This window comes from Anoplopoma fimbria, chromosome 18, assembly GCF_027596085.1.
Source record: "Anoplopoma fimbria isolate UVic2021 breed Golden Eagle Sablefish chromosome 18, Afim_UVic_2022, whole genome shotgun sequence".
Taxonomy (NCBI): domain Eukaryota; kingdom Metazoa; phylum Chordata; class Actinopteri; order Perciformes; family Anoplopomatidae; genus Anoplopoma; species Anoplopoma fimbria.
Window position 1 is genome coordinate 6,195,037 of NC_072466.1, and position 28,000 is coordinate 6,223,036.

At 39.5% G+C, this 28,000-nt stretch overlaps 2 protein-coding genes across 6 annotated transcripts; both read right to left on the reverse strand.

Moving 5' to 3' along the window:
* Nucleotides 1–19,640, reverse strand: arhgap18 (Rho GTPase activating protein 18). 3 transcript variants are annotated; one of them, XM_054618643.1, is made up of 18 exons: nt 19,339–19,640; nt 11,851–12,082; nt 10,449–10,587; nt 9,743–9,825; nt 9,306–9,458; nt 8,328–8,400; nt 7,682–7,800; nt 6,621–6,692; nt 6,326–6,419; nt 5,945–6,036; nt 4,875–4,952; nt 4,572–4,731; nt 4,398–4,480; nt 4,081–4,287; nt 3,184–3,318; nt 2,076–2,197; nt 1,879–1,934; nt 1–1,750 (listed from the first exon to the last, which is right to left on the reverse strand). In XM_054618643.1, the coding sequence occupies exons 1-18, from the start codon at nt 19,470–19,472 to the stop codon at nt 1,659–1,661; spliced, it is 2,124 nt and encodes a 707-aa protein (XP_054474618.1). In that variant the 5' UTR covers nt 19,473–19,640; the 3' UTR covers nt 1–1,658. The 3 variants fall into 3 exon arrangements, with proteins under 3 accessions (XP_054474618.1, XP_054474616.1, XP_054474619.1); XM_054618641.1 differs by having other exon boundaries at nt 7,682–7,803; XM_054618644.1 differs by lacking the exon at nt 19,339–19,640 and adding an exon at nt 13,745–13,774 and having other exon boundaries at nt 7,682–7,803.
* Nucleotides 12,006–27,999, reverse strand: fkbp6 (FKBP prolyl isomerase 6). Of its 3 annotated transcripts, none has more exons than XM_054618645.1 (9): nt 27,764–27,999; nt 26,900–27,017; nt 26,719–26,808; nt 26,430–26,632; nt 25,957–26,076; nt 25,641–25,838; nt 24,825–24,934; nt 24,492–24,586; nt 12,006–12,082 (listed from the first exon to the last, which is right to left on the reverse strand). In XM_054618645.1, the coding sequence occupies exons 1-8, from the start codon at nt 27,836–27,838 to the stop codon at nt 24,514–24,516; spliced, it is 987 nt and encodes a 328-aa protein (XP_054474620.1). In that variant the 5' UTR covers nt 27,839–27,999; the 3' UTR covers nt 12,006–12,082; nt 24,492–24,513. The 3 variants fall into 3 exon arrangements, with proteins under 3 accessions (XP_054474620.1, XP_054474622.1, XP_054474621.1); XM_054618647.1 differs by having other exon boundaries at nt 27,742–27,779; XM_054618646.1 differs by lacking the exon at nt 12,006–12,082 and adding an exon at nt 23,803–24,166.
* Nucleotide 28,000: the final 1 nt, after the last annotated feature.

The following is a 28,000-nucleotide window of genomic DNA, read 5'->3' on the forward strand; positions in this document are numbered from 1 at the left end:
AGTTAATAACTGCACTTTTATTTACAGGCTGCTTTAGTGGTCATTTCAGAGGCAAAAATAAGACAAAGACATCATTTGTTGGGGAAAGAACATTCACAGTAAACAAGACAATACAAGGCAGGGAGTGACTCATTTCTACTCCACAACTTTCCACAAGAGAAATATATCTGTGCTGTTTGACTTTGTGGTGCAGATATGATGCTCCACAGGCTGTTGAAACTGAGAAACCACAGAATCAGATTAGAATTCTGTTGAAAGCCAAGAGAAGCACAGCTATGTGCCAAAAAAGATAAAATGGCGGTTTTTCTATGCCTGGATTAATACAACTTTCACCAGTGTTCTATATCAATGGATATCAAGACTTGACAAAAGACAAAAATTAAAAATAAAAAAAGTATTAGTGTCCACATACTTTTGGTACCCATCATGTGACAGCATATCACTGAAGAAGGCAATTTAAACATTCAGCAATTTATTTCATTAAAATGATCACTTAAATAGTCCAACATATCTGTAAAATGTTCAAGTCTTTGGTAGAAAACTTGTAAGGCAAGTGATGAATTTCATGCCTGCAAACACACAGGCTACTGTATGTATATATTATATAAAAATGTGTTTTTGAAGATGGATCACACATAAACACACTCCAACATCAACGGTTTATGAAGTTATTATGAACAGCAATATTAATGTAGCATAAAAACAGGGATGTCATCATTGCGTGCCCTGGTTAGTCCTCAGTGACATCATTATTATTATAAAAGGTCTTGGGGTCTCCCTCCCTCACAGAACAGTAGTACTCTATCACCTCTCCTCTCTCTGAAACCCCCATCCAGTTTTCCACCCCCTAACATAAAACCATTCACTCCAATGTTCATCCCTCGTGGTTACAGTGAAGTCCTTTGATAAATTCACATTCGATATTACGACCACATATTTACTTTTTAGGACTTTTAATAAAAATACATATAAATAAAAGCCAATGTTCTCAAAATTAGGGTATACGGAAAACATGTGTACTTATGTTATGTAATTTAGTCATGATTCAATTGAATTTTTATATTTATTCATCGTCCCAAACTATTTAATTTCAGCTTATTACTGTAGTCAAGAACAAAGTGATTAGTGGCAATAAATCACAGTACATAACTGCAATACTTACAGTATCACATAATATTAAGAATCACAATGTTGTGGCTCTTGTGCGGTGACAAAGTGGGAGAAATGGTTTATTCCCAACACAGTACGAAAGTGGTTTGTCTGTCCTGCAGAGATGTGAAGGTCAAGTGGCTTTCTTTCACCTGGACAACAGTCTGATACTTTATGCCAGTGGTACGCCAGGCCCCAAATTCATACATGTAGCATAAAGCAGGGCGAAAAAAATGGAAAAAGTCTGCGTTATTGTTAATCCATGCACATCATTTCCCCTTTTCTTGTCTAACAAATCTGCTTGTTCAATCAAGTGGAGAAATCATTCCAACACAGAGTTCATTAAAAGGGGTTATACGTTTAAAAAAAACAAAAAACGCCATTTGACTTGCAACGAGTAAATGGTGCGAGTGCGTCCAAAACCAGCAGAGAACCAGCTGACGTCTCTTCTCAGTAGGGACAATTCGGAGCAGTCCATTATCCAGCAGTGCATGATGGTAGGAAGCAGTTTATCGCTGCACAGATCTGATGACCCACTCTGCTGTCGGGTTCAGCTGGAAGAGGTCTTTCATGTACGTTTCCCCATCCAGACATCTCTCCTCTGAGGGGACGACAGATAAAGAGGAGAGTTTACCATTAGGACTGTTGGCTCACTAGCTGGGTTATAAGCAGAGAATACGCAAAATCTAAACATTGTTATAATTAGATTTTAATAGGAGCAGGACTTACTGATGTTTCCACCAATCTCATAGAGACACAGCTCTTCCCGTTTCACTGCCACTGAACTGGGAGGACAAAAAGAGAGAGAAATAAAGCAAGAGGAAGAGTCAAGGAGATGCAAAGAGAGGGCAGGTGTTTTTTTTTGTACAGCCAAGACAAATATTGTGTTTGTGTATTTGTACGAGTACTGTATGTATTCACATTACCTGTCCTGGCTGAGGAAGCGTGTTAACACTTCAGCAGCCTGCAGCTCTTCAGTGAGCTGAAGGGCCATCGACACTTTACTAAACTGCGGTGCTTGAACTCGAATGAATCCCTGAGAACTCTCCTGGTTGCAAACACAGACGGAGAACGAGAAAACATGCAGTCAATCCCACCGCCATGAATACTTTACAATTAAAAACACAGTCTTCATCATACACAAACACTCACAAGAGATGAAGAGGCTTCAGACGAAAAGAATGTGGACTTGGATGAATTCCTGCTCTTTTGTTTAATAAACTCCAAACATTGTCTGGTTTCACAGCACATAGCTGAGCATGCAGTGTTGCCGTGGTTACTCACTCACGACTATATTGTCAAGGAGAACAGTACTCTCTATAATCCTACTGTACTCTGCAGGACTAGCTGTGTTTCAGTATTAGAAAGTAGTAGCCTGTTTGGCAAAAGACCTACAAGAAACGACTGTAAGAGCGCCACAAAATAAAAAATATCAAATGTTTTTAATTGTGTTGTGCTCATTAGATAATTCCAAATACATCCAATTAAAATTAAATATACTGTATCAATGGAAGGGTGAAAAACATTGCACCAGTGTTATGGGGTTAAGTGTCTGTTAAAGTATCCGCATAGAAGAAACATTCTTACATATCACCACTAGCTGTCACTATTTCTCAACAGACTGTATTGGTTGGTATTAAATTGCAAATATTAAGGTTTTAATTGTTTCTTCTTAGCTATAAGTTATTTATCTAGCACTTGCTTTAGCTTCATGTGGCTCTGACACCATTACTGGTTGTTTACTGGTGACAATGGAGTTGAGGCATACAGTGCTCTGCTCTGAAACAAGCTGGATAGGGGTGTCAAATAAATCATTAAATTCTAATCATACTATTATGTAGTCCTAAATAACAATACGTGTCACAATAATGTGTAGTAGGTGTGTAGGTTTGATAAGAATCAAAATACCTAGTGTGAATCTTAAAATTGCAGTTTCTCATAAGCACATTTCTTAGTAGGTATTCAACAAACAAACAAATAAATGAATAAATAACATACAAAAACATAAAAAAAAAACATAAATAAATCTCCTACCTCAGGGACAACTTTATCAGATGGTTTGTCGATGGTAATCTTCTTCAGCAGCTTTCTCACAGCTCTCTCTTTGTTTTGTTTCCGATGGCTTTCCATGTTTTGATGTCTGACCTGGGTCATAATGAACTTGGGGATCTGGAGATGAGACGCACAGACACACAGACACACAGACACACACACACACACACACACACACACACACACACACACACACACACACACACACACACACACACACAAGACACACACAAGGGAGATTTTATACCCTCGGTACACACTGTGCCATCCTCCATACTTAATGGAAAAATAATCTAGACGATTTGGGAATAACTGTGTCTAATTGGGTCACAGCTTTTTTCTGTCCTGGCCCCTCAGTGGTGGAATGAACTCCCCATCTTTCAGGACAGCAGAGGCTCTTTCGGCGCAAAACTCACCTCTTCATGAAGTACTACCCTGAGCCTTCCTCGTAGCACTTATTGTATTAGTTTGTTGCACTTGTTGCACTTATCCTATTCGTATTAGTTTGTAGCACTTATTGTATTCGTATTAGTCTGTTGCAATTATTGTTTTCGTAGTAATTTGCTTCTGCACTATACTTTTGCTCTGGTTTATGCTTTTAGATGCTTGTTTAAGAAAGGAGATGCACTTATGACTTCTGGTGACTCGTAGTTCTCTTGAATACCTATGTTGAATACACTTCCTGTAAGTCGCTTTGGATAAAAGCGTCTGCTAAATGACTGTAATGTAATGTAATGTAATTATGATGAATTAATAAATAATGTATCCTTTGATTTCATCTATACAAGCGTTGACATGTTCACAAATCTACAGTTTGTATACAGTGTTGATTTAAATGGCTGCATGTATAAAGCCAGACGGGCTCTTTCTGATACTTACCGTCCAGAGAAGATTCTGGTATCGAATCAGCAGCCGGACGATGTTGGCTGTGCTGGTTGCCATGGAGAACTCCTGCTGCTCCGTCAACTTGGATCGAAAGCCTTTGAACATGAAGATGTTGGGCGCCATGACAACGGAGACATTGTTGAGGGTCATTTTATTCTTGGCCTGGTGGTTGATCACACCCTGGAAAAACTCCACTAGTGCCTGTGGGAGCAAAGAGAAATCAAATTTACAATAGAAATAATCAAAGGTTTTGTTTTTTTATATGACTGAAGTGAAACATGAAGCTCTTTTCAAACTGAGTGTGCATTTACCTTCAAGGTATCCCGATTGGCCTCAGGTAACAAAAGGACCAGCAGGTTCAAAGCCTGCAACTGCTGCTTCTTTGTGGGGAGCTCTTTAAACACACACATGCACAGTAATGCTTAATGCAAGTAAACATGGCTTTAAAGCTCTCGTGAAAAGCCTCAATACTTCATGAAACGTACTGTTGACAGCGATAAACGCGTTGAGGTACTCCACAGTCAGCAGTGGATGGGGTAACTCCCTGATGAACAGCTTCAAAAGGCTAGCAGCGTCGTGCTGCTTCAACTGTTGCCATGGAAACCCCCCGTCATAGAATGAGGACTCGAGCTCCTGACACAGTGACTGGATTTGGGACAGAAACACACAGAGGCAAGATTGTTTCACTACTCAAGGACAAGGATCAACCTTTCTTTACACATAGAAACCTAAACATTTAAAATATTATAATGGATCTGTAGAGGTGGAGGGAAAATGCTTTGACCCACCTTGACTCTGATGGCCACTCCAGGGATCCGTAGCAGCCCCTCTGTGTCTAATCCTTCCTCCTCAATATGACTAATAAGCTGAGAATGAAAGAGGGAGAAAAAGTTTAGGGTTGCCTGACACAAAAGCTCCATTTTCATGATTTTAGGTCGCGAAAAGTCGTCTTTACAAATATGTTATTTTGCATGAAGGGCTGGTTTGTACATGGAGAACAAAACGCTTTAGAATGGTTTAACCAGACTGGAAACTGAAAGTGCATAAAGAGACAAAGATCCCCCAGTCACTGGTAAAAGAAACTGATAAAAGAAACTGGAAGCTTAGCATGAAAAAAGATTTCCTGTTTCAGTTTCAAATGCCGGATAATGCCTAAAACAAGCTTGAATATTATCAGATGTGTTGGTCTAGCAAAGCTATTCTGAAAACGTCACAATAGAAAGATTGGTGTAGGGTTAGCACAACTGGATTATCAGCTGAGCATACTGATGATTCACAGTTTCAACCTCTACAATCGAAAATAGTGAGAAGACTGCAGAGGGCCAAAAGAAAAACGGCTACCGAAATTATTTAGAGCCCAAAAAGAAGCTGAATAATTGAGGGCCACATGTGCTTTTCTGGCACAAACTAAAAAAATCAAAGAGAATTTGTGGGAAAAATGAAGAAAAGTATTCTCTCTGCCATGTAACAATGTGGGAACATCGACTAAAATTAAGTTCTATTCATTAATTCTTATTTTTTGGGGGTCAAAACTATTTCAAATGTAAATAATACATTTGGTGTCTGAATTATAGTCTCTTTGTCTTAAAATAGTAATTATGGAAGGAAAGAAGAAAAACACCAATATATTATGTGACTCCAAACTTGTGAAAAACAGTGCAAAGGTAAAACATCTCATGTAGAAAAGGTAAAGTCAGCCCCACCTACTTTAGATTCAGGTTGAACTGTGTGTAAATTAAAGCGTAAGATTCATATTGGAAATAGTGTAGGATGAATTTATTAATGCATAGCTGCTGTTTGATTGAATCCTATTCCGTGTCTCAGACTGACAGCGTGACTGGCCGGCCTGCTCACTCACCCTCTGCAGTATGAATGGCACTTTGGTCCCAAGAGCCCGCCTGTGGTCCTGATCCAATAAAGTGGCGAGGGGAACACCAAAAAGACCACTTTCTGCACACACACACACACACACACACACACACACACACACACACACACACACACACACACACACACACACACACACACACACACACACACACACACACACACACACACACACACAAATATTTAGCCAAACAGAAATATCTCCATACAGCACATTAACTGCACATATTTACCTGGAAGAATTAGTAATTTATATTCCTTTTGGCTATTTCTAATGACCTGTGTTTGCGTAAAGCTCTTGTTAGCAGTTTTTAACTCTTTTTGTTTATTATGTGTGTGTGTTCGTGTTTACCTTTAGTCTTTACTTTGACAGCTTTGGGCGCCTTCAGGTCTATCCCAGCTGTGTCAAACAGAGCAGTCGACTCCACAAGCACCAGCCGTCGCACCTGACAGAACATTGCAAACAGACAGAAATGTATACAAGACAATGACTATAAATAGTAGCTGGTTTTAGGCTCAACTCAACTAACAAATATCTTATGGGGAAGTTTGTCTCATGAAGGCATCGTAAAAATAATCATAAATCATGAAATAAACAGAGACATTAATACATCCACAGATCGTCCTAACATATTTCTCTTACTTACCTTTTTCATATCCAGAGGAGACAGATCTCCTATTCTGGTCTGACCGGTTTTGTCTCGGAGAAGCTTAAAGTTCTGGAGAGGAAAGACGAAGGGAGAGAGAGACAAAGGGGCGTCAGTGACTGTGGGAAAGAACATTAATAATAAACACCATGCCAAATTAATTTCTGGTTGAATATATTTTCACTGAACGCTGAATGTGGGCTATATCATACTGAATTCAATGCAATGCATGTGAAGTAACTGTATACTTTAATGAACACAGACCACTGTGGTCTTAATCTGTTATACCAGCTTCCACCACCAGATGTCACTACAAACACTCAAACTGCTCACACACAAATGCTGCTTTCTGCTCTTACACTGTGTATACCATAATGTATGCTCAATGAAAGACTAACTGTACATACAATATTCAAATGTATGTTGTTGGATTTAACATTTCTCCGCTCTATATCATGTTTGTATAACATTACAGGGCAAAGCAAAGCAACACATTAAAACCTGACTAAACTCGAACTTAAAAAATAGCATTTTTCAACACAAGTTGTTGCCGTGTAAATTGAACAAAATGTAAAACTAGTGGTCGTGAAATAGATAATTGTCTGGTTGTAAAACTGCGAGACAAACATTTGACCCTAGCTATTTCCCAACTATTTTAATAATGAATCTGATTACATTACATTCAGGTGCAACAAAGACACTTCCTCACACCTAAACGTGTCCAGTGAGCAGTAAAATTATTATCCTGTGCAGGTGTGCAGGTCCTGTGTGAGGTTCATCAATTTTTGTTGTCAGATGTCCTTCTGCTATCTCTAGTAATCATTGACCCACAACAATTAATAAGTTATCAATGCGAGCTCTAACATGACCCTGCACTAAAGAATGCAAAGAGCAATTCAAAGTGTTGATTGATGACTATGATTGCAGAACAATGCATTAAATCAGTACACGCAGTTTATTTATCGTAGCTTCACCATCAGCTCATTGGATCATTAAACAAACACATAACAGCTGAGGAGGTGAATGTGCACATAGCCCTTGTGTGCAGGTATGTGACTCACTGGTAGTTTGTCGTCAGGTGAGCTCGGGCTAGTGGTGACCTTTAACCTTTGGTGGTTGTCCCTGTAAGTGAGCGCCTGCTCTGAAAACGCCACCTCAACGTTCAGTTCTGTCTCCGCTTCTGCTGAGACAAGAAGAAGTGAAGTGCAAATGTGTTTATGTACTGAAGGCAAAGCACAGTTGTACATACACAGAGACAGACCATTACATGTGTTTTACTGTCTCTAAGGCAACAGTGTTTAAGTCACTGCAGCACAAAGAGGAAGAGAGAGAGGCCTGGTGCTTTTTCTGTGCCTACAACTTCTCTATTGGTGGATGAAGCCAAACATTTACATTTATATTTATACTTCAGTTTTCCACCCATTTTTAGGTGATTTACTATTACTATCCATTATATAAACAGCCCTTCCTCTAAACATCTGCTGAACTCTGCAAGCTTAAAAAAAACTTGTGTTTTATTGTTTTCCATTCACATAACCAATCGCGTTTAATGACTTCTTTTACATTTTTTCCAAGAAGTGTGTGTGAGTTGCTAGGCAGATGTTTATTTGGGCCTCAGTTGGTCATTATCTATTGTGACTAACACTTTACATATCTGTGTGTGTGTGTGTGTGTGTGTGTGTCTCTGCAGGAGTATGTTGCACGCACCAGCTGAAGTGACATCTTTTTGTCCATTCTCGCTTCCCCCTTTGAGTTTACTGGGCTCCTCATCCTGCGGCAGCTAACACAGAGACAACATAACTGTTCACATGCAGAGTAATGTTCAACCAGTAACATGTTCACACACCCATCCCCCCCCTCCTCGTTACATTTTTCATGTTACATATTATCTTGTCTGTTAATTAGTGGACAAACTGTGTGTCAAAGTGAAAAAATGTGCAAGACTCTCGGTTCAAAACAGTTTTTTCGGCTGACCGGAGTAGTTTTGGAGTAGCAGTAGTACTTTTACATCTACCCAAATTGGTAAAAGTACATATAAATGTAATATGTTGTATATGAATCCGGTCAGTTCTTGATTATGCAGTAATGGACCGGGATTTGGTGGTGTCAAAACCAGCTTGGTAATCAGTTACAGATTGCAGCTAAAATGGAGAATTAACAACAAACGCACATTTAATAAAGAAGTTGTGACCACTTCCTTTGTGGTTTAAAAAAAAAAAAAGGAAATGTCTTGTTTGTGTGTTGTGGTTGGATGTTTAATTCATGCTATCGAAGAGGGAAGAGATCAAGAAGGTAAAAACATTATCAAGTTCTTCATCATCAACTGTCAGATTCAAACAGACCTAAATTAACAAAATTCAGTAAAGAAAATAATAATCAGAAACTTGAATCGGCAATCAACATTTTAGGAAATACACCGATCCGCTTTCTAGCCCAGAGGTGATGAGAAGATCAATACCACTCTCAACTAATTCTCAGCAAGAAAGTGAATTAGTGCAATTGCCAAAATGTAGAACTATAGCTTTAATGGAGACTGACATTTTGAGATTAAAATGTGTGACACATTAAAGTAAACATAACTGTAAATGTCATTTCTCTTGCATTCCAAGTTTACTGTATACTCTCAGATTGTTTGATGTTGACACAATATAATTAGTCTTTGTTTGTGTGTGTGCATCCCCTAACCTTTTCAGGAGGTCTGAATATATCCCTAACGTCGGGAACGTGTTGCCGGTTGCGTCGGCGTAGCAACGTCTGCTGTAGTGATGTCACGCGACGTTCTATCGCTGCCACCTGAGATCTGGTCAGCGTGGACAGGAACACTGCGTTGTCTTCTTCCTGTCGGTCGATCAATCAAAGTGAAGCTTGAGTCAATAGGGTTAATATCTATACAGTATATCCCTCCACCGTTTAACCATCTTCTTCAGTCTTTTTTTGTCAAATTTATGACATTTATATTTGCATTATGTAATTTATTCTTACTCGTATGAGCAGGTTCAAAGCATGACATAAGTAAACATTAAAGATTATGATCTCTGAAAGATGTGAACTGCAAATATGATACTGATAATCTATGACACAACCTGGACCAACTACTTAAATAAGGGACAGATCATTGATACCTGATCCTGGTCAGCTGCCAGTGAATCATCGAACAGCCGCGCTAGTCCCGCCTCTGTAAGCCACGCCTCCTCCTGTTCGCCTTCTGAAAGATAAAATGAGAGGGAGATAAAGGGGCTTTATTTTTGCTTTTTGTTTTTTTGGTACATCGCTATCACAATATTGTGACTCAAAATTAAGGAAAGAGGGGAGACTGGTTTTAAAGATGACAGAAGTCTATATGTATTTGCATGTGGGATGCAGGAAAGGGAAAGGTGTAGCCAAAGACACAGCAGGACAAACATTATATACAGGAAGTGTGCGTTTGCTCCAGAGAACAATAGTCTTTATAAACAGGTTAAATAAGGCCCACATAAATACACACATACCTCTTATGAAACACGAGACTGCACAAGAGTCTGAGCTGGCGTGTGAGTTTGATAAACAGCTGGTATTTACATTTCATAGCAGTATCTCCAGATCATTCTACCTCTCTATTCTACCTTTTTCATTGTTCATGTCTGTGATCAAGGGCCCATTGTGTAATAATCGGCCATGTTTGGAAACATACACATGCCCAAATTAGCCCATCATCAAACTCTCCCCTCTAAGAATGCTCTAAATCAAGAATCAAAAAATGCACAATGCGTTCATGTTCACAAACATATGAAAGCAAAAGAGAAAATGTGTGTCTCTTTCAGGTCTCTCCATGGACACGGTGTATCCTACCCTCAGGAATTTTCTGCTGCTCCTCCTCTTGCGTCTCCCCTTCTCCTCCACCTTCTCCCCTCCCCGCTTCCCCTCCTGAGCTGGTGATATTCTCCACCTCCTTCCAATAGTCGTCCATCTCCAGCTCTTCCAGAGAGTCCTGCGAGACGTGTGAAGATACGCAAACGTTACAAACATACAGATGAGGGTCTCGCCATTTGGTTTCAAGTTCCCATTCGTGTTTCATATCTTGTTTCTGTGCTGAACAGTAGCTTTTTTGTTGATCAGATATGATGCAAATATAAGAAAAGAAAACATTATTTACAGCTGGTTTGGACAAGTCTCAATTTAAACTGGCTGTGCAACTTCTCTCGGATATAAACACACTGAACAAACACACATCATTTACATGAAACACCTGGAATTTAAACAGACATCAGAGCTTGTTTCCCCAGTTCCCTCTACTTTTCCAAAAAAGGCATTTCATGTGAAGTAATTAGTTATTACCGAGTCTCCATGCTGTTATTGAGCTCATTCTCAGAGCAATCACTACTTAGACTGAAAGCACAGCCTCCCAGAGAGCTGTAAATCACTTCAAACATATTGTACGTCTGCCGACCAAACCCCCTGTAAAATGTTAACGGTTATGATTTAGACATTTACAGCTGACATTCTTATCCTGAGTTAGTGCAACAGTAGAAAAAGGTTGTTGCCTGTGAATCCAACCACCAATGAGGAAAAAGAAATGCAACAACAACACAGGGCTGGTAATTAACATTCAAGCATTATTATTTGTTCCATTAATAGTTTATTTATGGAACTATACATTATTTGTTTAAAGAGCCTTCCTCTCAGCACTTATTGTATTCGTATCAGTTCATTGCACTTATCCTATTCGTATACACTTATTGTATTCGTATTTTGTTGCAATTATTGTTTTCGTAGTAATTTGCTTCTACTATACTTTTGCTCTGGTTTATGCTTTAAGATGCTTGTTTAAGAAAGGAGATGCACTTATGACTTCTGGTGACTAGTAGTTCTCTTGAATACCTATGTTGAATACACTTCCTGTAAGTCGCTTTGGATAAAAGCGTCTGCTAAATGACTGTAATGTAATGTAAATGTTTAATTATGCAGAAATACACAAAAATATTTTGCATTGTTGCCTAAATGGTGGTAACTTTTTTTTGTGTTTTCTTTCGTAGTTGTTTGTCTGCCATTTTAAAATCATATACAGCAGCAAATATACAACATTTGAGAAACTACCGACAGCAGATCAATATAGTAGAGTGGACATAGTTTCATTGGCACTTTCTCTCTGGAAAAACACAGATTTCCTCCAAAACAAGAATCCCATGTTGGAAAAAAAATCAACTCAAGAGTGAGGTACTACAACGACTCCCTCCCATCGCTCTCAGCCTACCTGAGAGTTGCAGCGCTTGCACGGCGGCCGCGGTCTGGCTCTAGAGTTGGGACTGTGTCTGGGACTGGAGCCTGGTTTAGGGCTGGATGAGGGCTGAGAGCTGCGGCGAGCGAGTAGTGATGGTGGGTCAACGCTGGTGGCTTTTGAAACACTGTTGGTGGTGGAAGTCCCAGATCTGTCTCCATGATGTGTGCTCTGGTTCTGTTGAACAGTGTAGTGGCCGGTTTTGCGGCTACGAGAGAGACGGAGAAAGGGAAGTCAGACAGTTAGAAAGATTCAGAACCTGCTGATCTGTCAATACGAATGTCTAACACATGTCACATTCAATAACAAAACTAATAGTCTTACAGCTGTGCACTTTGCACCTTGTTTACCAGTGACGTGGTGATAGATGCCTCATAACCAGCAGCTATCATAAAAATATCCCTGGATCATAAATGTTAGATTGGCTGATAACGCCTTGTGTTGAGCTCCGTAAAAAGAAGTGTGTGCAGCAACGTTTTCAAAGGCAGGTTTTTCACTTTGCTAGGATTCAGGTTCATGTAGCAACAGATGGTGTATTGAATTCCCAGTCAGTCAGCTAACGAGGAAAAAACATCAGCAGGGACTAAGAATAGCAGCTCTCACACTGCCAGCTCATCTCAGCACACAGTATACTAGTGTTGTTGTGACACAAATGTCATAGCTTCAATAGTTAGTGCATGGGAGACCTTAAAAGGGACAGTTAAATACATACGTTTCCTTTTACCTGTAGTTCTATTTATAAATATAGATTGTTCTGGTGAAAGTTGCCTAGTTTTAGAAAATTGGCCTTAGAGATGTTTGCCTTCTCCTGAATATAATGGAACTGAATAGCACTGGGCTTATGGTGCCCAAAGCGACAAAAGAATACATATTTTTCTAGAAATCTTGACCCGGTTACTCAAGACAATCCACTGACTGTTTCCTACATAAAACTGCTTTTACAAAGACTAAGAATTTGAACATGTTAAAGAGTGACAACAAAGAAGTTGGTCAAAACTCATTTCCCCCAGGCCATTTAGATGGAGTTGTACACATTACCAACAACAATAGAAGTGCTTTAAAATATGAAGCGTAGCTGTTGGTAAAGGGTAATAAAATGTGATTCAATACGAGTCTCACTCCTTTGGCTTCGCTGATGTCTGACTGAATGTCCGACTGAATGTCCCCCTTTGTTGTGACAGGAAGTAACATCTGACACAGCACATTCTCTCTCCCTGTTTCTCTTCCACTTGAAGCTGCAGTTCAGAGTTATTCTGGTGTGAGCAGCTACATTGGGTTCTTCAGCTTGTCCTCATGGGAAAAAAAAACAACTTTTTTGTTCCTGGTAGAAAACCTTCATAAAAGGTTTCACGTAAAACCATTTAGCCGGTTTAACTTTGAAGACGGTTCTGGCACACATTTAAAAACAACATACATATGATGTTGTCTGATGTTTAAAAAGGGAAATAAAAACACAGAGTCGCTTGATAGTAATGCTTTAAGTAAATGTAAAAAAATTCAAAAACTTGAGAAAGATTTCGAATTAAGTCACTAAAAAATGGAAGCCATTCAGGCAACAATAATGATGTTTCAAATAAACTCTATCAACCAATTTGATTTCAATTGATTATAAGACTATTAGGACATGGAAGTTATAATTCTAAGGCAGTCAGGCAGTCGGGCTGAACAGCATATTAATTAATTTGGAATTATGAGCGGCGCATTACACTGAGCGTTCACGCTGAGCCACATACCACAGCTGACTTCCTGCCACACACACACACACACGCACCCACACAGTGTAAGAAAACCATAAAAACACTGGTAAATATAGACGAACACTTTGATCTTATCGTTACAAAGAACATCAGGTATTTTAACAACAAATTACCTCATTCCTCTTCTTCCTTCTGCCAATCTCTTTTCTTTCCTGCTCCCCTCCTCCTCCTCCTCGTCATCTATTATCTCTCCTCGTATACCTCCGTGGACTTGAGTCTTTCCTTTTCCTCTCTAGTTGGTACTTTGTATTTCACCAGTTTTTACATTTATCTCTCTCTCATTCTGGTACCATCTCCTCTCCTTCCTTTGTTCCCTTCCTCCCAGTAGGATCTAGACTAGACTAGACTAGAAATGCTGTTTGACTCCTCTCTGTCCCTATTTCTTTCTCACCAATTGAAATGTTTTCATTTGAGAGGAATGGGGAAAATGTCCTTGTTTTTTTGATATACCAGAGAAGATTTGTTTAACTTGGAGGCAGATTTAAACCTGGCAGATACACACATGAACTCCCAGGAGTTAATCATTAACCTTTATCCAGAGCTACAGTCCGGTAGTACAGAACGGTTTGACTAAACCATAAATCACAGATTAGCAAACACACAAACACACGTACACACACACACACACACACACATACTAACACACATTATTAGTTTGTCAGTGTTGGTAGTTCAAATAATCACTTTGGTGATCCCTTTAACTTTTTATCTATCACAATCACCAGGTCAAAACTTTTCTTTCCTCAATATTTTAGCTTATTAAATGCTTCCATACTGATGACATTCAGCCACTTCTGTTTTTAGGGTTTACAGATAATTAGCATCAGCACGCTAACACGCTTAACTACGACCGAGAACATGGTAGACCTACTAAACATCGACGTGCATCAACACTGAAAACATGAGGATGTTGCCAATGCTAGTGTCTAAATATCAAACCCTAGGAAGAGCGTGGGGCTTTGAAGCTAATTTGTCATAGTGGCCAAGTCGCCATTGAGTCGGTCACATGATACCATTCTTCTAAAAAAAAAAACTAGTTTCCCAATGGACCAACATTAACAAAGAGATGTCTGTAACTCAGCAAATCATTTTTTTTCTTTTTGGAGGTAAATTAACTTCCCAGTTTGAACACCTTATGAAATTTGTCTAACACACCATAAAGATGCAAAGTTGACAAGAAATATGTGTAACTATTGGCTGGATATAGAACACTGTGATGAAACCCTTGGCACTTGCTCTGAACTTGGCTAAGACACCGTAACCTTAACTCTGATCCTGTAGTAAAAACATATTTACAACCAAGTTAAAAATTAAGCTTTGCATCTTCCAAGTAATTATTGTTGAGTAATCGACGAATTTGTCAACCTCAAAAGCATGACAGGCACACTTCCTCTGAGGAAATCGGTCAAAATAATGAGATATTTGTGTGTGTTTTTTGGAGTGCGGCCTTCCCAGTTCATAAGCATCAATAGTGCAGAAAAACGCCCTCAATAATGCAAACAAACTATTAAAGGCTAAACAAACAACAGCACACACAACTTAGCTCTTTTCCACACACACAGAGGTCAGGCGGGCTGCCCTCGTGAGTAAAACAAACACCTTCTCACCTTCAAAGGAAAAACGGTGCTGCAGCTGTGTGTCTTATTGTTTTAGTCTTTATACCTTTATCTGCACACCTTTTATCACCTGCTTAGAGCTGGCAACTAAGATCGAGTGTGTGTGGTTGTGTGTGTGTGTGTGTGTGTGGGGGGGGAAATAAATCAGCTTGTAAAAGTAAATCCCACACTTTGAGGGGCAAACAGGAATAGAATGAAACGGCATCACCCAAAAAAAAGAACGAGCTCAGCCCTGATGAGTTGAATGTGAGTCAAGATCTGACGAAGTGAACTCAGTCAACTTTTTGAACCCACATGACCCGAGAGTGTTTATAGAATACCACCAGATGACAAAGCTCCCAACTAAACATTTAGTTAAAAGATCCTTTTACTTAAAAGGCATACTTCAACATTTATGGAAATGTGTGTTGCTTTCTTTCCAAGAGTAAGATGAGTAGATCAATGCCACTCTGTTGTTTGTACAATAAATATGAAGCTACAGCAAGCAACTTGTTAGCCTAGCTTAGCATAAAGACTGGAAACAGAGGGGAAACATGTGAGCCTGGTTTGCTCACTAGTTACCGAGTTATATCTTGTTCGTTTCAGCCGTACAAAAAGTATGAAACGAACAAGAAGCTTCATATTTACTTGTACATAAGGGAGTGGTATCAATCTTCTAATCTTATTCTAAAAAGAACGCTATTTCTGAGAATGTGAAGAATAATCTTGTGAGGGATCGGAGTACTTCCTCCGATGCTGGAGATGGAAGTTCAGATATATTTTTATGGTTCGGCAGCTTCGAAAAGTGAACAATGGGCAGCTGAGGATGTTTTGCGGCCGGGACAAGTAGGGGGAAAGAGGATGACAAGTGTGTGTGTGTGTGTGTGTGTGTGTGTGTGTGTGTGTGTGTGTGTGTGATGTGTGGTATTCCCATTCAGATCAACAGGTGCCAGCTGCCCTCTGTGGAAAACAGAAGCTGCCTCTGTTCCCTCTCTCTCTCTCTTTCACAGATACTGGACTCAGCAACGACACACTGGTTGAATTAAATCATCTGCGTTAAGTTCGGATGAATCTGCCAGTTTGTTTTTGTTAATCTCCCTGCCTCCATCTCTGCCAGACACCACATTGCTTCTGTTTTGGGGCTGTGACTCTTGCTCAAGTTGTTATTTTTGTCAAACAAAATGTCACTAGATGGCTGTTTCGTTGCAGCCCAGTCTTTTCTGACATCTTGTAACCTTTAACGCCTTGCCTTCCTTCCTGCAGATGTCACTTCCTGTGCAGTGTTGTATTTCTGCTGCGGGGGTCAGACTGCATCACACAGTGAATTAATCCAAACCATGTGTGTCCGCTGACTAAGTCACACTACAAAGACGAAGCACTGGTTCCTACACAACAATGGAAAACACACACACACAACAGGAGCATGCTTCCCTTTAGCTTAAAAGCTCAACTTCTCCTTCTCAGAGAACCTAAACGTCCGAGTGCACGGCTCCTATGGGAGACGGATTTCCCCTTCTGGTAAAATGCAAAAAGCTTTCTGTCTGTCCTTGTCTCTCATTTCCTGACTCTGAGGGAAAACAATGACCACAAAACTAAGCCTCCACGTCAACCTAGACAGGACACACACACACACACACACACACACACACACACACTCCGCTGTGGGAGGTGAGACAAAGGCAGACTGAAACGTGATGCTGTTTTTTTTTTCTAGTTAGCTGGTCAAGCCATCACACACACACACACACACACACACACACACACACATATACTGAATATACACACACACACACACACACACACACACACACACACACATACACACACACACACAGGCAGGTGTGTATGTGTGAATGCCAGCTGGACGGTCTCTCTGTGAGTGGTTTACTCTCACCACACCACGGTTGTTGACAGCAGTTTATTTGCTGATGTAAACATGTACTGGACACACACACACCCAGCAGCAGCCCGGGCGGATAAACAACGTGTGCGCTGTTATAAATAAAACACTTAATCTGTACAGTTGTTTCCATGTGAGCTTAGGTCCCATTCAGTGTTTCCTCTGTGACAGCGCCAGGATGGCAGATCCTGCCATGAAAACAGATGATGTGACGGTGTCGTAATAAATGAATGGAGAAACCTCACAAATGCAAATTCTTCTAGACAGTTCAGGGCTCACTGGGATATTTTTGAATCCAATGTGTCGGTCATTACTCTCAACTGCTAGCATTTAAAAACACCAAATCAGGGAGTATGTTTTGGAAATATGGTGTTTATCCCTCCAGTAGACTCTGAGAATCTGTATTCCGAGAAGCATTGATGCTGTTCTGTGTGAAAACACCATGTATTTATCTCTGCTAAAATATCACATGCTGATTTTAGCTTCTATTATGCGGCGACTTGCTGCTTTCCTGTGTTTTTTTTATCTCTATATCTTTGAGTTTTGGATGCTTGGTCAGACAATCAAACCATCTGAAGATGTCAAATTGGGCTTTGAGAGTGTGTGATGGGCATTTTTCACAAATTGAAGGGACTTAACTGCAGATTAATTGCAAAAATGTTAATGTGTTAATTCACAATGAAAATAAGGAGTACTTGCAGACTTAGTAAGTTTGACTGCATCAAGAGACATGATTGAAATCAAACTCATGTTAACCCGGTAGTCCTGCTGCTAGAAAACATACTATGCTGCTCCTAAAGGTTGTTTTCCCCAAACATCTAGGGCTGCAACTAAAGATACATTTTCAATATTGATAATTTTGTTGATTAAAATGTCAGAAAATAGTCCAAAAAAAGCCCTTAACAATTTCCCAAAGCCTAAGGCCATGTCTCAAAATGTCTTCTTTTATTCAACTGTAGTCAAAATGTAGGAAATCCTTATATTTTTGCAGCTGGGACCGTCACATGATTGAGAAACGACTAAAATGATCAATTGTTGACTAATTGAATAAATACACAGCTCTAGATACTTTCAACCATAGTGCAACAACAACCTAGACACTCAACACTGATTCAGAGCAAAGGTTCTTACAGTACCAGTCAAAAGTTTGGACACACCTTCTCATTCAATGGTTTTTCTTTTTTTCTACATTGTAGATTAATATTGAAGACATCCAAACTATGAAGGAACACATATGGAATTATGTGGTAAACAAACAAATGCTCAACAAACCAGAATATGTTTTATATTTGACATTCTTCAAAGTAGTTGAATGAGAAGGTGGGTCCAAACTTTTGACTGCTACTGTATGTTGGCACAGTCTAGGAAAAAAAAAAGATTATCATTAGACCTGTAATGGTGCATTAACAGTTAGATAGGCAACCTTGAAAAAAAATCTGGACTGGTAATAACAAAGTCAAGGTTGACCAGCTGCTCTGCTGATTAGGAATGTGGCAAAAGGAAAAACAGACCCTCAAGGCCAAGATAGGGCGGAGTTGGCCTCATCATGGAAAAAAAAAAAAAAAAAAAAAAAAGTAACAAAAATTGCTATTAAGCATGTTTCTCCTGCAGGAGCTAGTTTACACACAGAAGCATGGTGGCTTCCATTCAAACCCTATTCTGATCAGAGAAAAAACAACAACACTATCACTGTGACCTTTGACCTCTCACTCCTTCAGCTGCAGCTCCTTTTAACACTCTATACTCACACACACACAAACAACACACACACAACACACTCACACACACAAACAACACACACAAACACAAACAAACACACACACAAACTCACACACACAACAAACTAACACACACACACACACACACAAACAAACACACACACAAACACACACACACACTAACAAACAAACAAACACACACACACACACAACACACACACTCACAACACACACACAACACACACACACACACACAAACACACACAAACAAAACTAACACACAACAAACACACAACACACACACACACAAACTACACACACACAACAAAACTAACTCACACACACAAACTAACACAACAAACAAACTAACACACACACACACACACACACACACACACACACACACACACACACACACACACACACACACACACACACACACACACACACACACACACACACACACACACACACACACACACACACACACACACCTGGGCACGCTGGGCTCTTGGTCCTGGACTGTCGCACAGCTGGTCGCACACGGTCCGGTTTTCGGCAGCAGTTCCGCGTTGCTGTGGTAACCCGTTAGAACCACTCCCTGGGACTGCTGCTGCTGTCGGCTCATGTTTCCCTCTAAGGTCTCTACAGTCTGTCTGTCCACTCACATGTGCACCAGATCTATCAGACCATCTATTGACCAGTCATTCCCAGTATGACCACTGACTCATTCTGACATAAACTCTCCTCCTCCTCCCTCTCTCCCTCTTCTCTCCCTTTAGTTCTCGCCTTTCTCCACAACTTGAGTGTTTGTGAGGCAGGACAGGGGCTGGATTACTGACACAATGCTGCACAGGGATTGGCTGAAACCACAGGGGAAAAGGATCATAAGAGGCGTGGCGCCCCCTGCTGGCTGAAGAGGGAACAGCACTACTTCCTGGTGCAATGCTTCAATGGATTCAATTTCAATTCAATTTCAATTCAGTTTATTTTGTATAGCCCAGAATCACAAATTACAAATTTGCCTCAGAGGGCTTTACAATCTGTGCACATGCTACATCCTCTGTCCTTAGACCCTCACATCCTCTGTCCTTAGATCCTCACATCCTCTGTCCTTAGATCCTCACATCCTCTGTCCTTAGACCCTCACATCCTCTGTCCTTAGACCCTCACATCCTCTGTCCTTAGACCCTCACATCCTCTCCTCTGTCCTTAGATCCTCACATCTCTGTCCTTAGATCCTCACATCCTCTGTCCTTAGATCCTCATCCTCTGTCCTTAGATCCTCACATCCTCTGTCCTTAGATCCTCACATCCTCTGTCCTTAGACCCTCACATCCTCTGTCCTTAGATCCTCACATCCTCTGTCCTTAGACCCTCACATCCTCTGTCCTTAGATCCTCACATCCTCTGTCCTTAGACCCTCACATCCTCTGTCCTTCCCTCACATCGGCACAGGAAAAACTCCCCTAAAAAAAACCCTTTAACAGGGAGAAAAAAGGAAGAAACCTCTGGGAGAGCGACAGAGGAGGGATCCTTCTCCCAGGATGGACAGAATGCAATAAATGTCATGTGTACAGAATGAACAGCATAACAGAGATACAACACATTCAATGTATATGACATAAATGATTCATATATTAAGACTACTTATAATAACAGCAGCAATTATTACAGTAGAATTATAGCATGGATGCCACTTAAAAAAAAAAGAGCATTAAATAATCAACAAACCACTCAAATCATGACATAATGCATCTAATTATTAAGTGCACAGTCAGGTCACAAGCTGCTGCATAAACATGTTTAATACACTGTGCAATACAATATTTATAATAGTTTCTGTCTGTATATATAATATTTCAGTTACTGTGGATTCTCTACTGTTCTTTACTGTTTTTTATTGCTCATTTGCTTATTTATAATACTTATTTTGATCTGTGTTTTTTTAATTTATTTACTATGTCTCTTGTTTTGCACTATCCTCTATGCTGCTGTAATCCTGTAAAGTTCCCCGCTGCGGGACTAATAAAGGATTATCTTATTTTATCTTATCTTATGTTTTCCCATTTTTTGGACAGTCATCACAAAACAAGGAGATTCTTAATGCCAAATGAAAGAAATGTCCCTGAGTGTCAAAGTCAAAGCAAGTGATCATGCTTATCACTTCCTGAAGGCCAGACTGAAGACACAAAAAACCAACAAAAACAAGAAAGAAAAGGTGGCTTCAATGAAGGCCTCAGCAGGCTTATTGTTCTTTACTCAAACTATCAGCTTTCAAAGCAAACAAGCAACACTGCGATATGAAACGTGACACGGTTACGTGAATGAAATTAATAATCATCCAAAGCACTCATCGTTGTGAACAATGGTGTCTTAAATCACTAGTGTGTCAATGAAGATCTATTTTTAATAGATGGTTCAGATTCTTGTTTAATGAATCATATTTTATGAGTTTATTATACATCTTGCAGGTGAAATATTCCAAAGTACCCGCTAACAATACAGCCGTCAGGTACATGTGGTAAATACAAACGTGAAAAACTTCACAGCAAAATCATTTTTGTTCTCTATATTCTTATATTTTATGCACCTCTAGTTTTGAAACCAGAGCTCTGGATAGTGTTCATCACAGCAATGCTTCAATGGATGCCACTTAAAAAATGAGCATATGCTTTCATAAATAATCAACGAACCACTCAAATCATGACATAATGCATCTGCTTATTAAGTGCACAGCCACGTCACAAGCTGCTGCACAAATATGTTTTCCCACTTTTTGGACAGTCATCAAAAAACAAGGAGATTCTTAGGGCCAAATGAAAGAAATGTCCCTGAGTGTCAAAGTCAAAGCAAGTGAGCATGCTTATCACTTCCTGAAGGCCAGACTGAAGACAAAAAAACCAACAAAAACAAGAAAGAAAAGGTGGCTTCAATGCAGGCCTCAACAGGCTTATTTTCCTTTTTTACTCAAACTATCAGCTTCCGGCTTTCAAAGAAGCAAAGAAGCAAACTGCGATATGAAACGTGACGCGGTTACTTAGTGCATCAGCTGTGAAATCAATAATCATCCAACGCACTCATCGTTGTGAAGAACGGTGTCTTAAATCAGTAATGTGTTAAATGAAGATCTATTTTTAATGAATAATAATTTATTGTTTGTTTATCAAACATCTTGCAGGTGAAATATTCCAAAGTACCTGCTAACAACACAGCTGTCAGGTAAATGTGTTATAAACAAACCTAAAAGCAAAATCATTTTTCTTGTCTACATACTTATATTTTATGCACTCATATTATGCACCGCCTAGATTTGAAACCAAAGCTCTGGATAGTGTTTATCACAGCAAACTTATAGCACAGAATATTACACGCTTAAACAATATAAATCAGGAAATGGACTCAGTCAACTTTTTGAGCCCACATGACCTGAGTGTGTTCATTTTTCACCACACAACAAAGTGAACTACACATTTCCAGGTGTTGCTGAAATGTGAAGTATTAGAATTTCAAAATATCGTCACCTGAATGTGGAACAAATGCCATTTCTTTTTTTGTAAGAATACTAAATATCACACTAAAACATCGACACGTGTCAGAGAGTTCAGCCTCACACACATTTAAACGAATAAGAAGGATTATAAACACACACACACACACACACACACACACACACACACACACACATGCCGTCTCCTTCTCCCGTTCCTCACCTGAGATGAAGGTAGCAGGTGAGTCTGGAGACCATCGTGTCCGTCTCTGTCTGTGTGTGTCTGTCTGAGTCCGCTCACTCAGTGTCTACCAGAGCATGACCTGCCGACCATATGCTGGGAGATAACGGCACAACACTCACCCACTGTGACAAGCGGATTAGCCGCAGAGGTCAATCAGATTTTTCTACTCCTCCATCTGCCCCTCCGCACTTCTGATCCCCCCCCCAACCCCCCTACCCCGCCCATCATCATTACCATTACCTCCCTCCACTCCTCCGTCTGTCCAATTACTACCAATCACTCCATTCCCTCTCGAGACTCTGCTGCACTGTGCCAAATATAAACCTCTTGCATAATAAGGCAGTTAATGAGGACAGTGGAGTAGGCTGCAACGCCGACAGGGAGGTGGTGGCTACTTATAGTAGCTCTGGAAGAAACCAAGGAAAAAAAAAGGAAAAGAATATATCCAAATAGTCTATTAGACATCTAACTTTAACATAAAAAATAAAAATGTTTTTTAAAATCATCAAATATCTCACATCTTAGTTGTATTCAGAGTTTTTCCACCAAAGCTTGACTTTAGTACTTCTCATGCTCAGGTTGCTGTTCTGGAGACAGATTGTTAAAGTACGCCCCCTGCTGTTGTATTTTGGTACACACAACAACTAGCAGCCCTTGAATCAAAATGCAAATGATCTCCGAGTACTTTAAACCTCCGACGCAGATTCTCTGAACTAGCAGAGTCACAGTTTGCTCTCAGGTGTCTGGTTTTTACTGTGCTGTGATCCAAAAACTTCATGTGGGACCAAAAAAGAAAAAGACTGAAAGGAGCCAACACCACTTATTTATCCACTAAGGTGCATTTATGAAGTCCATAAGTCAGCATGTTAAATGAACAAACAAGAAAGAAATGAAGTGGCCATGAACTCTATTATTTATCTGCCACAAACACACTCACTATGCAGTCACCAGATAAACACAGCAATTCATACTGACAACCATCATTTCTACAGCTGAGGTCATTTCTTTCACAGTAATTCAACACCAAGAACAACTTATGAAGGAACAGTAATGCAATTATCTTCTAAATCAAACAGGAGCCAAGTGTCAATATTCGTTTTGAGAATAACAGATCGTGAAAACTTGCAATTTTCAATTCATAAAAAAAAAAAAAAAAAAAAAGACAAGATATCTTGGAAGTGAAAAACATTTAATTTGTTTATCATTATTACCTCAAGAGTGATCAGACACAGTGCAATTGTTTAAACACTCCAGCAAAGACAGTCTTCATAAACACAATCTAAGGAGAGGTAGCATCTTTATAGAAAACTCTAGATTCCCAGTGACTGATCATGCAAATCTTCTTCCAGCCGACATATTTAGGTATTCAAGGCGAAAAACGAATACCGCAAAGCATATCCTCCAACAGAACTGTTGAGCTACATTGTTAACAAACAAGAATTTTAAAGAACTTAAATTATTTTACAAGGAAAATAACGATGCATCGGTACAACATTTTCCCTTTTATAACATATACAAAAAAAAAAAAAGTTTAACTTTCAGAATTTGCTATACTGGAGAGATATTGAGCTGTTCTTTAGCCTGTCATCTGCAACACACAAGCAGTTAAAATGAGATCAGTTTTTCTGAAAAGCTGCAGTGTTTTTCATCTGATCTTTTAGATTAGGTTAAATAAGGATATCATTTTGTACTGGGCAATATGAGCACCTGATTATTTTCAAGATATAACAAAAGACAGCACTAGTCTGGTCCAACATACTGTCTGACTACTGCCATGAATCATGGGAGCTGTAGTTGTGGAATGCAGACAAAATAATTGTTTTTGCATCATAACATGATAAAAGATTAATAAAACTGGATGAAAATAAATGACCCCCTAACAGACAGACAGACAGACAGACAGGATCTCTTACCTTTTCACTCATCTTTACATCTTCACTTGCCCGTCAAGTCTCTGAACATCTTGGAGTACAAGTCTTTCTGTTTGTCCAGGCTGTCCTTATAGCATCTGAAACATGGACACAGTTTATACACATAGAATATCTTCAAAGTGATTTTTGTCCTTGGGAAGAACTGCCGTTTTAAACTAAAACTCCAAACATGCAATACTATAAGCATAAGCGAGGACATATTTCCTAAGACAAAAATACAAGCTTGATAACTCTATCATCTATAAATTCATCCATAAACTAATGACTAATAATCATTCTAAACTTCCTGTTTTTGTCAACAAAAGTTCATCTTACATTGCCACTTTCCTCAGTAGGTTGTTGATGTCACTGTCAAATGGCTTCTTTGCTTGAGCCGTTATGAGGCAATCCTGAGCGCTCTCGTACTCGTGCAGCTCCAGATACGCCTGACAGAGATGACATCAGTCTGAATAATGGACTAATTGTTATCTAGAGTGTAAGCAATCAGCAGCGGAGTAGAGCTGAAACGATTAGTCTATCAACAGAGAAATAGTCACCAACTATTTTAATAATCAACTGATTGTTAAACTAATTTCTCATGCAAAAAAAGGCCAAATCATGTTTTTCAGCTATTTGCTGCCTTTCTCTCATTTATAATCATATTAAACTGAATGTCTTTGGGCTCTGGATGGACAAAACAAGACATTTAAAGTCATCAGGAGAACTTTTACAAACTGGGATGGACATTTTTTAAACCAAATAATTGACGACAAACTGCCCATGGATGCCGAGCGGCAGTTGAGGCTCTAACAGTGTCAATTAAAAAAATATAAAATATAATAATAAAATATATATAAAAAAAATATATATATATATATATATATATATATAAACCAAATGTTCAAAAATTATTAAAGTTTTGTTGTAAAAGTTTTGTTATCATTAGTTGCTCTTCAATCAATCTTGATACAATTCTCCAAGGATTGAACATCTATTGCATCTGGCTCTTCCTGTGCTGTTATCATCCCTATTTTTAACCTCCTTTGTGACCTGAAACCTTTACTATCAGATACATGTAAAAGACTTCCAAGAGCCTGTGAGGATCTTCATCTGACGGTTTCGAAAACAAACAACAAAAAAGCCCCGTCTCACCTGACCGCAGCGGAAAAGAGCCTTTGTGTTGGCGGAGTCTATCTCCAAGGCTTTGTTGCCATACTTCAGGGCTTTATGTGGGCTGTCCAGACGGAGCTCAGCGAGAGAAAGGTTCAGATAAAGAGGAAGCAGTGCCGTCTTGATCCTCTCTGTCTCTGCATTGCTCTGTGTTTCCCTGTTTCCAAGCAGCAGCGTTGCCTTGGCCAAGCACAGAGCCCATTGCTTAATGAATTTTCACCTTTACAAGTACACAAAAAAAGGCAACAAGAACTTGAAAATAGAGCATTGTTCCTTTACACACTCTTCTAAGATTTACCTGTTTATAGCGATCTTTGGCATTGTCGTAGCGGCTTTGGCTGAAGCAACGGTTTCCAAAGCTGCGTAGTGTGCTGACAACTTCCAGGAGCGTTGAAAGAGGAACTGTGTTCTGCTCTTCCTGAAGACAGAGAATGTAGAAATAAACGCAAAGTAGCAAACAATACAAAAATAAATCCTCCAAAGGCAATTTTTCAACCTCCTTCTGTCTTATTTTGACCATTAAAAAGTTGTATTATGAAAAAAGCAACAGGTTATAAGCTTTAAAACATGTTTCAAGGAGCATGATCATAATAAAGCAACAATACCATTAGCAAGATTCTTCAGTTGCATGCAAATATTAATAAATCACATCTTAGTAGCATGATAAAAGTATGCATTTGCTGTCAAGTGGAAGAACAATGTGTTGTGTGATTCCTGACCTCACAGTATTCTCAGACAGTGACAACAACGGGACTCCTGAAGCCTCCCTACCGGACTCATTGTGACGAAGTTGTCCACTTGTCCCGAGTCGAGGAAGTCCAGGATCTGAACCTCGTACAGGACCACAGCAGCAGCGGGGATGAGCGGAGGACAACCCATGTCCCCGTAGGCGTACTGGGGCTGGAAGAGGAAACGAGAGAACTCTCCTTTCCGCATGGTCAGCAGACCCAGCTCCAGTCCGGCCAGCGTCACATCTGTTTGAAATGATCAGTTCAAAAGGTGTGATTTTTTTTCTATCAAGGAGAAAACTTATATTGAACCTGCACAAAGAATTACTGACCTCTCCCTAACTTCATCATCCGGGGGTACTTGAGGTGCGTGGTGGTTTCAAAAGGCCGGTCAGAATATTCCAGGAATCCCGAGTAATGGACTGTGGAAGAAGGAGAAGAAGGAGAAGTTACAGCAGGACAAAATCATTTGGCAAACAGGAGTTTTAAGAACAAAATTGAACTTGTATATACTCAATACTGAAGCATTGTCAGGTACAGGTGGGCCCTCTCCAGACTGGACCACCTCTTTCAGGATCCCTCCATCTCCCAGGACATCATTCATCTGCAGGCGAAGTTGATCGAACGGACTCTACAAAGGCCAAGAAAAGCCTTGAAATAACTCCACATTGCAGTACTTAGGTATCTCCAGTGTTTATTATCAAAGCACAAGAATGCAACTGTACTGTTTTTTTTTTTTCATTCTACTTAAGAGGCTTTTAAACAAAGACACATCTACAGTAGTTGCAAACATGCTGATAAAAAGAAACAGCTCAAAAAGTAAGTTTCAACAGCATTTTGACAGCTATTATTTTTTTATTTGTTCTTTTCTTGTTTGTTTTTGTCCCAAGCAAAGTACATGGATTATTAGACTTTTTTACTTTCCAATATGTATTTGGTTCACATGCATAATTTGTATACTTTAAAATACCATCACTGTTTAACAGTGTATCACTGATCTCAACTTACTACCTACAGCAATCAATTTTAAAAAAGATAAAGTTAATGTTGTTGCACATAACTAGGCTAAATTAAACTTTATGGTTGCATGCTGGTTTGATGATCACACACTAGCTTCACCTAATTAGAGTTATATAACTTATTAACTGTGCCACATAGACATGCTAATAATAATAATAATAATAATAATAATAATAATAATAATAATATGTCTAAGCTTTAGAAAAGACAGAAGCTGGTTTAACTTGTTAGTAACATTAATGCAGTAATGTTGATTTCAAATGTTCGCGTGTTTTCTACGGTGGCCCGCACATGACCTAGCTTAGCAAGCTAGTTAGCTAGCCATGCTAACCCACCATCTTCCACGTGTTAGCTTACCGGAAGTCGACTCGTGAGCCGCTCTTCGGGGCTTATTAGCCGCCGGATGCTGGATATTAACCCGTTCCCTGACATTCAGTCGGTGGGTTGGTTATGGTTACTGTTAAGCAGGTTTTTATTTTATTTATTTATCAGTTGAACACGTGGCTTAATTGAGAGCTAGAGTTGTTTTGGTTTGGTTTTGGCGCCAGGCTTTGGGGGGGTCACTCCATCGCCTAGCAACGTGACTGGCTGCAG

Excerpts from the sequence above, each read along its gene's own strand:
- arhgap18 (XM_054618641.1), bottom strand. The coding sequence starts at position 19,472 with ATGAGCCGACAGCAGCAGCAGTCCCAGGGAGTGGTTCTAACGGGTTAC. Across the intron at positions 12,083-19,338 it reads CAAGAGCCCAGCGTGCCCAG|CCGCAAAACCGGCCACTACA; the intron begins GTGTGTGTGTGT and ends TCTCTCTCGTAG. Across the intron at positions 4,288-4,397 it reads CCAATCGGGATACCTTGAAG|GCACTAGTGGAGTTTTTCCA; the intron begins GTAAATGCACAC and ends TTGCTCCCACAG.
- fkbp6 (XM_054618645.1), bottom strand. The coding sequence starts at position 27,838 with ATGTCAGGGAACGGGTTAATATCCAGCATCCGGCGGCTAATAAGCCCC. Across the intron at positions 27,018-27,763 it reads GGCTCACGAGTCGACTTCCG|AGTCCGTTCGATCAACTTCG; the intron begins GTAAGCTAACAC and ends TGGCCTTTGTAG. Across the intron at positions 26,077-26,429 it reads ACTTCGTCACAATGAGTCCG|GAAGAGCAGAACACAGTTCC; the intron begins GTAGGGAGGCTT and ends CTCTGTCTTCAG.